This window comes from Varanus komodoensis, unplaced genomic scaffold (assembly GCF_004798865.1).
Source record: "Varanus komodoensis strain SLA01 unplaced genomic scaffold, ASM479886v1 scaffold12, whole genome shotgun sequence".
In the NCBI taxonomy this organism is placed as follows: Eukaryota; Metazoa; Chordata; class Lepidosauria; order Squamata; family Varanidae; genus Varanus; species Varanus komodoensis.
This window is the reverse complement of record NW_025335349.1, coordinates 10,158,918-10,173,689: the sequence shown is the minus strand read 5'-3', so window position 1 is coordinate 10,173,689 and position 14,772 is coordinate 10,158,918. Positions and strand designations below refer to the sequence as shown.

Here is a 14,772-nt window from a genome sequence, read left to right as displayed (position 1 = left end):
CAGTAGAACTTCTATCACTGCCACACTGAAGGAAGCCACACATTCAGAAAATGTTTCCCCATTTAAAAATATGTGGCAGGAGACTCTTCTGGTTTATTCAGACCTGTGGTTCAAATGCCCATTCTGCTATGATGGTCACTTGCCCTTCCAATGGACCTACCATATGGAACCAATATGAGGATAAAACCAGGATAGCTGCATGTATGTTGCCCTGTAATTTTGGAGGAGGGGAAAATTATAATAATGATTATAAAAAAGAAAGGATGCAGAACAGCCCTTTTACTATTTAGTTTTCATTTTCCTCTCACTCTTGTTTAATTCACTGAAGAAAACCTCAGGACTTTGATTGAAAGATTGAAGCAAGTCTCCTTATATTGAAGCTACATATTCTACCATCTCAGTTTAGCTGAGCTAGAGATTGATTTATTACATTTATATCCTGTCTGTTTTCCTGCAAAGAATCAAGAATCCTCCTCTGACTCTCTATTTTACTCTCACAACAATTCTCGAGGTAGGTTAGTTTGAGAATCAGTAACTGACCCTAATACATTCAGTGAATGGCCAAGGGGAGAATAGACTCTACCTTTCCTGAGTCCCACCTCAGCACTCTAACCACTATGCCTCATGAGTTATTCGATTTGCAACACAGTTTCTTTACAGTGTCCTTATCTTATCATTCTTTTTTCTTCCTCTGCCGAAGATACTATTGAGCCTTATTGATGATATACAAGAATGTTACATTTTAATAAAACTCAATAATCAGGATGTTTGAAAAACCACACAGCAGCGTGAAAGATACACAGGCGTTATTTCTAATTTGACACAACCTTATTGGAGTGGCTGGAGGTACTTCCAAGAAACCATACCAGAGATCTTATTATTCTATAAATCTATCTAAATTTTAACGAACTGGCATGGAAGAATACCATGGATTCTGTAGAATGCACAGTTTTTTTGAATATGCTTAACTCCTAGACTAGCACCAGTTTTGCTTAGCAGTGGTTTGCTTGGCACGTTGTCCAAACTGCAGAGCCCAACCTGTTGCTCTGAAACAAACCAAGATTTGCAGAGCCAAAACAAAGAAACAGATGAACGAACAAACGAACAAACAGATTTGTGATGCTGAACTGCAAAGAGCACCACAAACCAGGAACTTGGGTTTAATCAATACACTAAACAGCTCCTTTATGGTTTGGTTTTGCTGAACTACTGGAAGAAGCCAACTGGGGGCAAATGGTACACCAGAATGCCATAAAATGTTGAGTTATCCTTCTGTCTATGCATGCCCAATAGCTTACAAAAACACCTGCCCAGAGTTCCTTTACTCTGAATTACCCTTTTAAAAAACACAAGGTGGGTTAGATGCTTTTAAAGCATTTTTCTAACCTCCTTCTCTCATTCTAAAGTTATTTTAAAAATCTACTGATGAGCCTCTTTTGAAGCCTCCACCAAAAGGAGCAAGTTCTATCTGAATTTTATTTTTTAAAGTTGAATTCAGGGAGCAGAGCTGGTGTCATGCATGGAAATGTAGCAACAGGCCATAGAGCAGTTTCTCCAGTATGGTGTTTATTTGACTGAGATATGGGCCTGTTTCACCACAGAAACAATCTTTGCTAAGCAGCTCCCTCCAAAGGTCTGAGGAAAGCCAAAGAACAAAGTAATGATTCAGTGGCTATTTGCCATAGCAACTGCTTCATTAGGAGCATCTCTCCTGTGATGCTGACTTGAACATCACGGGAGAGAAGCTTAATTGGACATCAGGCAGATGTTCAATTACTTGGGAATGCACTACACACTTGGTGCACTAAGAGGAGGGAGAACACGACAGGCAATATGCTCTCCACTTTTAAGCATTTGTTCGCCGGGAAGCAGAGGTGATTTCATTTTTTAAAATTAAAGTATTTCCTACCCACAAAAAGCCATATCAAGTCCACAGACATCATCTATGACATCTGCAGACATCTGCATCTTTAAAAAGAACGATGTGGAGAGGTTAGGCAGCCCTAAGCAAGCCTGCACAATCAGGCTTTCACACTAGGCCAGACAAGCCAATGATTTGACTCAAAGTTAGGCTGCTTCCTATGTTGCTGCACACGATGACCTAACAGAAAAACTGGCTCTGTGTACATATAAGGAGGGTCTGCCTAGGGAAAAAGCTTGCAAAGCTAGGACAGGATCCAGACACTCTCTGCATCTTTCCACCCTGCATGCATGTTTCAGACTGCCCTGGTACTCCTGCTAAACTCTTCCCCTCATCAGCAGTTGTCTTGCCATGGACAGCTGTGCTTGCAGGGCAGCCACTAATGGAGTATCAGGCCACTAGCGTGTTGCTAGCACCAGGGATGTGTCTGGACATTCCTCAGATAGATCTGCAGGGCTCAAATCCTAGCTATGATGGGGATGTTGTACCCCTTCAGATGTGCTTGGACTGCAACTCCCATCATCCCTCACCACAATCTTGCCTGTTTCCTGTTGAAACAGTGCACTGCTTTTGCTTTTTAAGAACACACCAATAGGGCTCCAGGCAAGACTCTTGTAAATATTTCTTAACACGCTTCACTGTTATATATGCCAAGGGACTTTGTATAACTCATATGGTGTAGTGGTTAGAATGTAATGAAGAAATTGTTTCTATTTAAGGACTCATAAAGAATATGGCTATGGTTGGACACAGTAATGCCTGTTAAAGACACACAAGATGTAAAGGAAGAGATGGTTTTATTCACAGAAAGGCAACCATAAAGCACATGGTGAGTGTGTTTAAAATATACATTTCAATTGAAAGAGCTGCAAAGATAGAATCAAAATACAATAGGCAAGAAAATCTCTCCTATATGTTTGCTCAGAAATAAAGTTCCAGTGAATTCGGTGGGGCTTACTTATTTCCCCTCTTGCCAAGGCTGCCAGTATGCCAGCAAGACAGACACTCCACCAGGTGCCCAAGTGGCACTTTGGCGCAACTATCACTGATTCACTCTTCTCCACTGTGATCACAACCCCTTTTGTGGTTGGCATGTCTTCCCCTGCTCCACTTCCCCTTGTGTGTGTGGGTTTCTTTTACTTTTTACTTTTCTGAGAGTGCTTTTTGAGATATTCAGTGTGACAGCCTAACCAAAATGCCCACGCTGCACATTAGAACCACTCTTGCTAGTTTGCCACCTATGTCTTTTGGGTCAGGAATGTGCACAAATGTTTTTGGTTATTGTTTACTGAGAGTGCACAACTCTGGGTACTCAAAATTTGAAGCCTTCCCTGGTCAATGTCTTAGTAAGTGCCCATTGTCAAAGCTCCTGCTTACAGATTTTATGGCTGCCATATGTCCTTGAAAAAACTTTGATTAGCCATCAACAACTTTGCTTTAAAAGAAACCTTCACAGCTGTCAAAAGTGAGTGCTTCCATCTAGCAGCTTGGAAAAAGGGTGGAAAAGTGGGGAATGCTGAGAACTGTCAGACCCACACTTGAAATCTAACAGATCTTACTGAAATGAGAATGAATTACTGACCACTCCCTTTCACATCTTCTCCTGGCATTGTTTTCACTTGGCAGCTCCCCATCTGACTCCTGTTGAGCTAAAGCAAGTTAATCTGTTTGAAGCTTGCCCTTGTCCATTTCCATGGATGGACATTGCCTGTGACAATTTCCACCAGGACAATGACCAGGCAAGGTTTCAAGTTTTCAACAGTTGGGAGTGGCAAATTTACATAAGAACAAACTACGAACTCTTCTACCCCAAATTACTAAATCTATTTGTGCGCATTTCAGATATTCATACATGTGACACACTAATTATAACCATTCCCATATGCCTTAAAGCATGATGTTGTGATGTTCCAAGAAACCTGGAGATCTTGGTAATAAAAATCTGGATGCATACAGCTTATACAATTGGAGGTTATTTTACAGTTCTCCTTTGCATACAGCCACAGATGGACTGGCCCTTGTCTTGCCAAATGAATATAAATGCTGGAGTAGACTATATGTCCTTAAGCCCAGGGCAGTCTGGAATCTTTGTCCAAATCAGGGAATGCATGTGCCACAAAAATTACAAGTGAGATCCCAGGGCCTCCCCAGATTCTGCAGGGAGCTCGGGCAAGACACCCTCAACGGGGCTCTTCCTTCAGTGAGTCAGCCTTCTCACCACCATGGTCACCAGCTGTTATTGCTCCTCATCCACTTTCTGTCATTGTTCCACTTGTTTGCTTGATAGCCAGAAAACCACTGAACAAGGAGGAACTTCTGCTCCCCCTTCTCACCACCACTGTGGCCACCACCACTAGGCCAAACCAAGAGGCTTGCTGATCAAGCAGGCCACATCACTGAAGAGCACGGGAAGGAGAAGGGACCCTTGTCAGTGGGCCTCTGCTGGGGGTGGGCTCTTAGCAGATACCCAACCATGCCTGCTCTTTCTGCCAACCCTGAAGCACCGTGGGTAAGAACAGAGGGGCTATGCTGTTGACAGGAGGGGAATGCTTCATAGAAACAGAGCGAGTCAGAAGGGGCCTCCTGGGCCATCTAGTCTGACCTCTGGCACCAGCCAGCTCCACTCACAATATGCCCACCGTGTGGACGTCCAGCCTATCTTTGAACACCGACGGGGCCACCCCAATGGGGCCTCAACGACCTCTCGTGGAAGCCCATTCCACACCCTCAGGATCCTAACTGTCAGGAAATGCTTCCTAGCATCCAAATGGAACCTTGGCTCCCTGAGCTTTGCTCCTTTGGAGCGCTTTCTGCCTTCCTCTGCAGGGGAGAACAGGTCTCTACCCATCTCCGTATGACATCCCCTCACATACCTGTATGTTGCCAACACATCCCCTCTGAGTCTCTTCTTCTCCAGGCTGAAGAGACCCAGTTCCCTTAGTCTCACCTCATATCCCATCCCCTGCAAACCGGTCACCAACCTTGTGGCCCTACGCTGCACTGACTCTAACCTGGAGGCTTCAGTAAAGGACCTTTGAAGACTGGTCAACTGTAGGACCAAGAAGGGAACCAAGAAAGTGAAAAAGCCACATAGACTCTGCCTACCCTGAATATCATATACTGAGCTGAACTACCCAACTATTAGTGCTTTGCAGACATTAATTAGATGAAGCAATATATTGTGTGCCTTTTCTGTCCTAGTGTCTTCAATGAACAAACAAACAAGAAAGAACTGAAGCCCATTGTTCCAGACCTATGCTAACAAGGTGAAAGGCAAAGGTTTACCTTTGTTAACAAAGGTATTTTGCTTGTAAATGGAGAAGGCTCACCTCCATGAAAATGTAAACGCTTCTAAACAAGGAAAAAGAATGCAAAAAAAAAAATCTCCAAAAGATGCTAATTGTTGTCAGCCATTTCACAAGCACAGCTGACACTCCCCTTTCAGCAGTAACAATTAGCTCATCAGCTGGTAGAAAACACATGGCTAGTATTTCTACATGCCCGAACAATTTTATTCAGGCACTTAGTCTGAAAGCATGCACATTCAGCAGATAGTTAACAAGCACTGGCTAAACAAACGTCAACATTAAGCCGTTTAAAAAGGGACAAAATGGGCCACAGCCAGACAGATATAGGGAAGTTAAGGCAGAAAATTGCCAGCTGTGCATTGCCAAGACCATTTGCATTATTTCCTCTATGCTGTCAAGAAAGTGATGGGTTTTGAATTTCATTACACTAGTTGTATTAAGTAAAACATCAGGAAATCTAGAACTTGCCAAGAAGTAAATCACTGGAACAGCATGGGACAGGAGATAAAATATGGCTTTTCTGAAGGCATTAATGGTGGGCAATCAGAAGCCAGGAGAAAGAGTTGAACTGTTTGACACTGAGCTGGTAAATCAAGACAAGCCATCCTGTCTTATTTTAATCCCCAGTCTGTATAAGGTTATTGTTTCTTCATTAGCCATTTGAGCTTTACCTGTTGGGTTGTCTGAAGGCAGGCAACATGGCTTGTTTGAATGGAAAACCCTCAAATACCCAACAACAGTTTGGGATGTATGTGTAACTGGCTGGGGGACTCTGAACATTGTAGTCCCACAGGCTTGGAGGGCACCAAGCTGGCGAAAGTCTGCCAAAGCTAATTCAGATCAAATCTGACATTAAGCTTTAAAAAGTATCTTTATGTGGTGGTGGAAAGTATGGCAGCATGAGAAATCTTCTGATTAAGGTACTGGCAAAATGCTGCTATGAAAAAAATAAAGCCAGCAGAATATGAATTTGTTTTGAAAAGTGATTAAGCCCTTAGTAAAGAGCAGCTGTAAAGCCCCCTGCCATGCACACACAAAATAAAACCAGTGTAATATTTATTACAGTTATATACTACCTTTTACCTCTTGCAAGGAACCAAAGGCATCTTACATAATCTTCCTCCATTCTATTTTATCCTCACAACCATCCCATGTAGTGGGTTGGGCTGAGAGTTCCTGCCTAGCCCAAAGGCACCTAGTGAGCTTCATGGCTGAGTGGGAACTAGAGTCCCGATACAACAACATGAATAACCATTTAACATTTCATGGGTTAAAGCAGAGACATGTTGCAAAGCTTATTCACAAACCAGGATGATCACAGGAGCTTCTCCCATTTTCCCCGTTAGGCATTGCTGAAGGGCACCTTTCCATCGGTTATATATTGCATTTGTTTTCTCCGTGACTGTTTGCCTTGCATTGACTTCTTGGATTGGTGTGACTGTAAGAGTTTCCTATTACTATTCTTTTAAAAAAATAGAATAGTAATGACAAGTTACTTGTCAAGTTACTACTATGACAAGTTAATCCTATGGACCTCCTCTGTCAGGAAGCTGCTACACAAGACCAACCAGTTGTGATTCTAAGCATTCACAAGAGCTGCTGAAGCAAAAAATCTATCTAGGATGCAATTGGATGCATATTTAGACAGAGAGAAGTCACTCTATTCCTGGCTGGCTGGGGAATGGTTAAAGTTGTAGGTGTTTCTTCTTTCTAAACTTGCATAGGATTGTGCCCTTAGGCACACTGATGGACAAGCAAACATCACCACCACCAATCAGTGCAGCATCCACTTTAGGCATGTCTACCAGGCAGCAAAGTGAGACAAAAGCCAACCCATAAAACACATGTAACAAAATGCCTTTTTCAAGCCCCAACAACAGTTGGAGGCCTCGAAGGAGAAGCCAGAGGGTTCAAAGCAGAATAGCTCATGTCCCACTTTGGGAACAGTACCTCTATCCCAGCAACTTGTGGCCTTCCAGAGATTTGGGCCTACCATTCCTATGAGTCTACAGGCTTGGTTATACAGGCAAGGGGTGACAGAAGTTGTGCCAAAATATCTGGCACAGCTTTTCTTGAAAGATGTCCTGCCGGCAACAAGTTTAGATGGAAAGAGGGAAAGTCCAGAGGACTGGAACTGAGAGCTCTTGCTCTTTAAAGCTTGAGTCACTTGTCACAAAGTCACAAGAGAAAGATTCAAGATGGTGCTCTCATAGCTTCCCGGAAGATGCCATGCTCTTCCTGCATCCCCCCCCCCGCCCCCATCCCACAAATGCATGGCAGGGCATCCAACCCTATTGCTTAGGATCAAAGAGCTCCACTGAAAAACCAGAGGCTTAGCATTAAAAGAAGTAAGTCCTAGGTGGAATCCCAGGCTGAGGCCTCCAACATTCTGCCAGGACACCCATGCCTGAGCCAGAGCAGTATGACAGCTGGAATGAGTGACTCAAGATCATGAAGTGTCATGTGGATAACTTGTTCCCAGCTGTCTTCATCTGATCTGCCCATAAATATCGCTTGTCCACCAATATCATTTCCTAATGATGAGGAATAAATCATTCTGTTTCAGGTGGTCCATGTGACCATAACAGCAGCAGCCAGAAGGGAGGATGCAAAGCCAGAGGGGCAACAAGGTTCTGGGAGTAGCCCCCATTCTTTTCATGCTCCAAAGATGATGCAATGAAGAAGAGGCAGGGACTTTACCTCAGACTCAGTACTCCCTGAGTGCCAACATCTGGCATACAAATCTCATTGTAATTGCCTTGCTCTCATTACAGAGAACTGTTGAAACTGCTGCTGCTGCTTTTATTAATCACTGTCAGTGGCAGAACATTCTGAAAAGTCCACAAAGGAACGGAGGGTGCCAACTTCTGTTCTCACAGAGCACATGGCCAACCAGTTTGGCTCTGAAAGGGAATGGTACAAATTCATGGAGGAGGCTATCAATGGCTACTAGTCCTGATGGCTAGATGCCACCTCCAGTATCAGTGGCACTATGCCTACATACACCTGCTAGTAAGGAACATGGATGTAAGGAACATGGGTGTGTGGCACTCCTGTCCTGCTTATGGGTTTCCTGTGGGCAGCTGGTTGGCCACTGTGTGTACAGAATCCTGGACTACATGAATCTTTATTCTGATCCAGCATGGCTTTTCTTATGTTCTCCTGTGGATTTGAAAGTAACATGATAGAGGAGCAAACTACCCCACCATTGCATTATAGAACAGCATGATTGCCCACTGTATACTAAAAGAGTACTAACTACACACTAGAAGAAGAGCAGACAACTAGCATCCTCCCAATGTTTAATAAGTTTGGTTGCCATTTTGAATAGTCAAATCCTGATCAAGACAATCAGGGGTTGTGTTATGCCATGCAGACCTAGCCATCATGAATTATTCAAGGATTAACCTTTGCATAACCCTCAATTAGTAGCAGGGTTATTGTAAGCATGATGGTTAAGTTTGCATAGCCCATGCCTGGCAGTGGCTGAACCACAGTTTATCATAGGTTAACTAAGCCATGATAACCCAGCTGTATCATGTACAGTGAGACTTGGAAGGGCAGCAATGAAAGACTAAAAAAGTTCATCAAGTGTACAGATTTACTGGAGAAGAAGGTGAAGATCATTCAAACAATTGTATTCCCAATCACAATCTTGGGCATGAAAGCTGCACAGTGAAGAAAGCTGTCAAGAAGAAAATGGATGCATTCAAAACATGGTGCTGGAGGAGAGCTTTGTGAATACCCTGGACCAGCAGAAAGACAAACAAGTGGGTCCTACATCAAAGCAAGCCAGAGCTTTGCCTAGAAGCAAACATGACAGATCTGAAGCTGTCATACTTTGGACACGTCATGCAAAGTCAAGATTCACTGGAAAGAACATCATGTTCGGGAAGGTTGAAGGAAGAAGATGAAAGGGAAGACCGAGTGTGAAATGGAGTGAATCCATAAAGGAAGCCACAGCCTTGAACTTGGAAGAGCTGAGTGGAGCTGACAGGGACAGGCCATTTCGGAGGGCTTCCATTCACAGGGTCACCATAAGTTGGAACCAACTTGACAGCACGTAACACATATCATGGAAACTGATCAAATGCCTGAAAATGGTCATTTCCTGTTTCACAATTAATAGGCATTAGGGAAAAAAAGCTATGTGAAAAATACACATAGAAATTAATTGAGAAATCCCAAAATTTTCCTATACCTGAGACTGGGCACCGTCCCTGAAAGAAAACCAAAGCAGTTAATTAAAAAGAAAGATTTCTGTTCGTTCTAGTTCCGATCTGATGTAGTGTGAATCACACTTTTAAACAAATCTAAATTCCAAATAAAAGTTGGCTGTTGAAGGAAGCCAGGGCAGAATGGCTTACGTCATTTCTCCCGTGTAATTCACACTCAGTATTGCATGCTAGACTCCAAATGATTTACAACAACCCTGCAGTGGTGTCAGGCAGTGTCAGACCCTTATTGCCACATAAGCTAAAACTAAGAGAGGACCAGAATCCTTTTATCTTCACATGTCACGTTGAGCTGCGGTAGCCATAATGCCCCTATCACAGGTCAGTCTGCTATTCCAATAGCAGCTTGCAGTAGTCCTTCAATGTACTCTGTCTGCCCCTAATATTGCAGGTCAGAAATGAGGCTAGTTTGGATTCCCAGTCATAAGGTCTGTATGCAAGATGCAATAAATCACAATCTGCTTAATCGCCCCTTGGAACCTTCTCCCAGGCCAGATCTTCCATTCAACGCTATGCAGAAGCGAAGGCTGAATTGACTTGGAGTTAAACTACATGCTACACTGACAACATTAGTCAGCTGAACCTGGGAAGGGAATGGTAAACCTTGCTTTTCTACCATTTCCTCCCCCCAAATCCCTCTGTGCGTGGAGGGCAGGGAAGTTTCCATTAACAATAACGACAACTATTATTTTCTTTTGTTAAGCCCATGAGTAGTGTGGTGAAGATTTAATCCTTCCCTCCCACAAGTACAGTGGTCCCAATCAGGGCTGCATGCATATGTAGAAAGGACAAGACATCACTGCCCAGTACACAATGAGCATAACGTGGAGTTTGGAATTTGCACTGTTCAAACAGAAACGCAATGATGTTTCATGTGAACTCAGGCTCCAGTTAGAGCCAGGGCTCCTGCCTTTGATAGCAATGTTTGTTTTCCCAACTCCCCTCGGTCACAAGCTCAGGTAATTCCCACACACCAGGGATGAACCACAAGGTATTATGGTGAACTTGGCTTGGACAGGTTTGTGTTGCAGATTTTAAAAACAACCTGATTTTCCATAGGTGAAGACAATACCAGGTTGAGCCTGTCCTGTGACATGTTACCTATCCAGAAACTTGACTGTACTCACTCCGCATTAACAGTTACAGACCTACCCTCTCCAGGTCAGTGGATAAGAAAGCTCACGTGCTCAACAATGCATGCGTGTCATAGAGGACTTCCAGGGTTCAGACGCAGGCATGAAAATAGAACACCAAGCCCCATCAATGTCAATGGAATTTACTTGTCGAAATCTATAAAGGATCACAGATGAACAGGGGAAGACAATTCATGTCTAGTCAGAGGCAGGACCCATTGAATTCAATGGATTTTATTCCTATGCAGGAGCTATGAGCTATACAGCAACAAATAAATGCTTGAAATAGGATAGGATACAGCAAAAAACACCTATCTGTCACCCGCAGTTACCAGTTCTCAAGGACAGATGCACACAGAGCAGCTCCTCTTTCTTATTTTTTTAACTGTTGTTTTTCAGCATGTGACAAAGACAAAATGTTCTGGTGTGCCATTACTGCACTAGAAACCAGCTGCCAAGAGTGGACTGACAATTATTATGGGAGGGAAGCCTTCTATTATGAGTGTTCAAGGACTGCGCATTACCCAAGTTCCAAAAAAGATTCTATATTTACTAAGCAGGCTCCTGAAATGGATAATTAGTTGTTATTGGCCATTAGTACACAGCTACCAAATACTGCGTATGCTTCCTGCCAAGTGTATCCAAGGCTTCAGTTTTCATTGCACAAATGAACCTCAAACAAATATGACACAGTTCAAGGTATTCTAGCAACTCTTCCAGTGGGAAGGTCCCACAGAGGTATGAGGGCTGTTTGAAAAGAGTACAAAGTCCAGTACCAGCATTACGGAAACATGAACAGTAGCTGAGAAACCCTCCAGTCACTCTCATTTGGAGTACATGTAGTCTGAATTTAAATACAGAAGTAGTGGGCCAGTCACAGACTCTTCACCTAGCCCACCTCACAGGGTTGTTGTGAGGATAAAATGGAGTTATGTAAGCTGCCTTAGCTTCTTGAAAAAAGGCAGTATATAAATGCAATGTAATATTGATATCTGTACATAAATAAGAATGAGCAGTTCAAGCAGATACAGAGAAAGCTCTCGGGTTATATGCTAAATGAGTTGAATCAAGGGGAAGCTATAGGAAATGTTAATTACTAGCACCAAGTTTGAAGAAATATATATGTCCTACCTGATGGGAAAAAACTCCCTAAAACTGACTTCTGATATTTATTTATTTTTTTATTTTTCGATTTATATCCTGCCTTTTTCCTACAAAGGGCTCAGGGCAGCTTACATCTCCTCCTCCATCTTATCCCCACAACAACAACCCTGTGAGGTAGCTTGGACTGAGAGTCTGTGACTGGCCCAAAGTCACCCAGTTGGCTCCATGGCCGAGCGGGGACTAGAACCCAGACCGCCTGAGTCCCAGTCCCATGCTCTTAACCACTACGCCACACTGATATTGCTAGTTTTACAAGACTGGGACAACATCTTAATTCTCTGACTGGCCGGTGCTTATCTACCCAAAACTGCACCACCCATACATATAGGAGAGGTGTCAGTGGCCTTGGGTCACTGCCAAGTATGGTGAAGTAGAAAAATCTCTATAAATAAACCAGTTGGGGAAAAATAATCAAAACCACACAATGAGAAATAAGGAGGTCTAGTGCCTATCAAATGCTGCCTGCCTGTAGGTGAGGTTAAAGTGCAAAACTGTGCGTGGGAGAGACAAGCAGGGGGAATGAAGCTGCTGGAATCATGAACAGGAAAAGCTCCACCCTGCAGCATTTTGTTGCAGACTCCACTTTTAATTTATACTTTTCAGTGTGCCAGTGTGTTTGCTGTAGAGCAGCCTCCCCGCACAGGGCACCCTTTTGGAATGCAGTTCCCAGCATGTCAGACCATTGGCCATGCTGGCTAGGGCTGATGGGAGTTGCAATCCAAAACATCTAAAAGTCACCAGGTTGGGGAAGGCTGTCCTAGAGCTTTTAAAGTAGAAAATAAATGCCATCCTCTTGCAAGAATGCCAATCAATTAAAAGAGTATTTAGCACTATTTTAGGATAATGTGCATTGTACTCAATTACTGAAACTGTAGTTATTCATAGCTATCAGGGAAACTTCTGGTTTCTTAACTGGCATTTGTTCCCCAGGACATATGCATAGGACAGCAAGCTGCATCAGAGTGGAAGTTAACAGGATATTGTTTTATTATTGGAAGCTCTTTTAATTATTACTCTTTTACAATATGGATTGTTATAAAGAGAACTTCAGGCAGTATATAAGATTGGTATGGTAAACATGGCAAATTAGGATAATTGGAATTAAAATATTTTGCCTGGTCTTTCCTTCCATATGAGTGGTAGATTTTGTTTATTATACTGCAAGTTAGCTTCCATTTCTTTCAATAGTTCAAAGAGGTTTTGGCAATATAAAATGTTACTTGGTTTTATTCTAAATGCAACTGGTTAACCAGAAAAGAACTCATAAGTAATCCTTCACTTATACTTTCTTAATCAGTAAATAGTGTCAATAAAAGCAGCACATTTATTTATCGATTTCCAGTATTATAAATTAAACCTAACCTAACGCTATGGATACTGTTATGATCATAAAGTCTCACATTGTCAACCTTTGCCTTTCTTCTTTGAATTACACATGTATATTTTTAAGGTGCTAAGGGACTGAGTTTTTATAACAAGTTTTTATCTGAAGATCTACAAAGGTTGGATTCAATTATACTTAGTGTGCACTAAGTCTGATTTAGCCTGATTCTTCTCTGCAGATTTTCCCCCCTTTTCCACAGATTCACATCTCATATGGTCTAATGCTAAACCTTTGATCAAATTTGCTTTGAAGTGCATCTCAGTTCTGTATATGATGACACAGAAGCTCATCACAATGAATAATTCGATATAGAGCCAAGTCAGTGCACACAGGTCTGCTGCCTCTATGTGTGATCATTTAAGCACGACCAAGAGCTCCCCCCAAGCCATTTGAGCATATGGAAGCCCAATTATTTTTAAGGAAATAGAGCATTATTAATTCCTACGTGTGGCTTCAGAAGACCCATTATACTCTAAATGCACTTCTCAGCCTTGTTTTGTAAAGCAGCCGTATATTCACGAAGCTCCCCCGTTTTGAGCGATCAGGATGCGTGCAAGAAAGGCAGAGACCTCCAAGCCACTGCACTGGTGGCACCTCCACTGGGAGCTGCAACACAACAACAGGAGAGGAGGTGACCGCCCAAGCCAAGAGTTTACGCATGGAGGTGACAGCACGGCGAGGACCACCGTGAGCCCCCTCTCGGACCACGCCGAGGCAAGCTGTTGATGCTATTGCATCCGAACTTCCTAAAAGCTCTTCTGCTCCAGTTGCTGCATTTCCCGCTCTGGGTGGGCAATCCGTTGCGCTCAGTTATGATGATTTTTCCTCTCCTCTCCTCTCCCGCCCAAGGCGAAAGGCGAGGCAGGTCCAGTCAGGTTTCTCGTGTTTGGGCTTTTAGCTGACCCAAAGGCGCTCCCCTATGCATGCTTCCTCAGGAGGCAGCCCCACCGTGTTCCCCAGGGAAGTGTGCACAGGATCGCTGCCGCCGGCTCAGGTATCCATTCGCCTCGACTCCCAGTCGCCGGACTTGCGCGCTCCCCTCTCTGCCTCCCTCTCGCTTCCCCTCTTTCCCACTCACCGCTACGGAACCAGAGGACGAGGCGACGAAGACTCGAATGACCATCTTCCCTTCCTTCGCTCGTCCCTCACTACATCCGCCTTGCAGCGGCTCTCTCGGCCAGGCGGAGAAGCGCCAACGGACCTTGCGCTCCTGCGGCTTGGATGCAAAGGTGAGGGCTTCGCAACTGGAGGGCGCTTCCGGACGCAGCTTAAGCGAAACCCGCAGCAACCTGCCTTTGGCTTCTCTCGCTCGCTCGCTCTTTCTCACACACACTCCAGGGTTCCTTCCCGAGGACGCGGCTGCGGCCAAGCAAGCCGGCAGCGCGCACCGATAAGCGGGGATCTAGCTGTAGCGAGTGGCAGGAGCCAGAAGATAAAAGCAAGGGGAAGGGAGGGTGAGGGTTAAAGTGTGAGCAGAGATGTCTGGGAAATGAAGTCCCACGCAGGTCCTGTCATTGAATGGAACGGCAAGAATCTTCCCTTGCTCCAGTCCTGTTATGTATACGCAGACGCGCATTTGTCACATTTAAAAGAGAACGAACATATGCATATGTGTACATCCACTAGA

At 43.8% G+C, this 14,772-nt stretch overlaps 1 protein-coding gene across 1 annotated transcript in view; it reads right to left on the bottom strand.

The window, feature by feature from the left end:
* SH3BGRL2 (SH3 domain binding glutamate rich protein like 2) overlaps positions 1-14,535 on the bottom strand; it is a 31,819-nt gene extending 17,284 nt beyond the window's left edge. Inside the window, exon 1 of the mRNA XM_044421651.1 lies at positions 14,224-14,535. Within this exon, the coding sequence (XP_044277586.1) occupies positions 14,224-14,268 (45 nt within the window). The 5' untranslated portion in view covers positions 14,269-14,535. The remainder of the gene's footprint in view (positions 1-14,223) is intronic.
* Between the last annotated feature and the right edge of the window lie 237 nt (positions 14,536-14,772).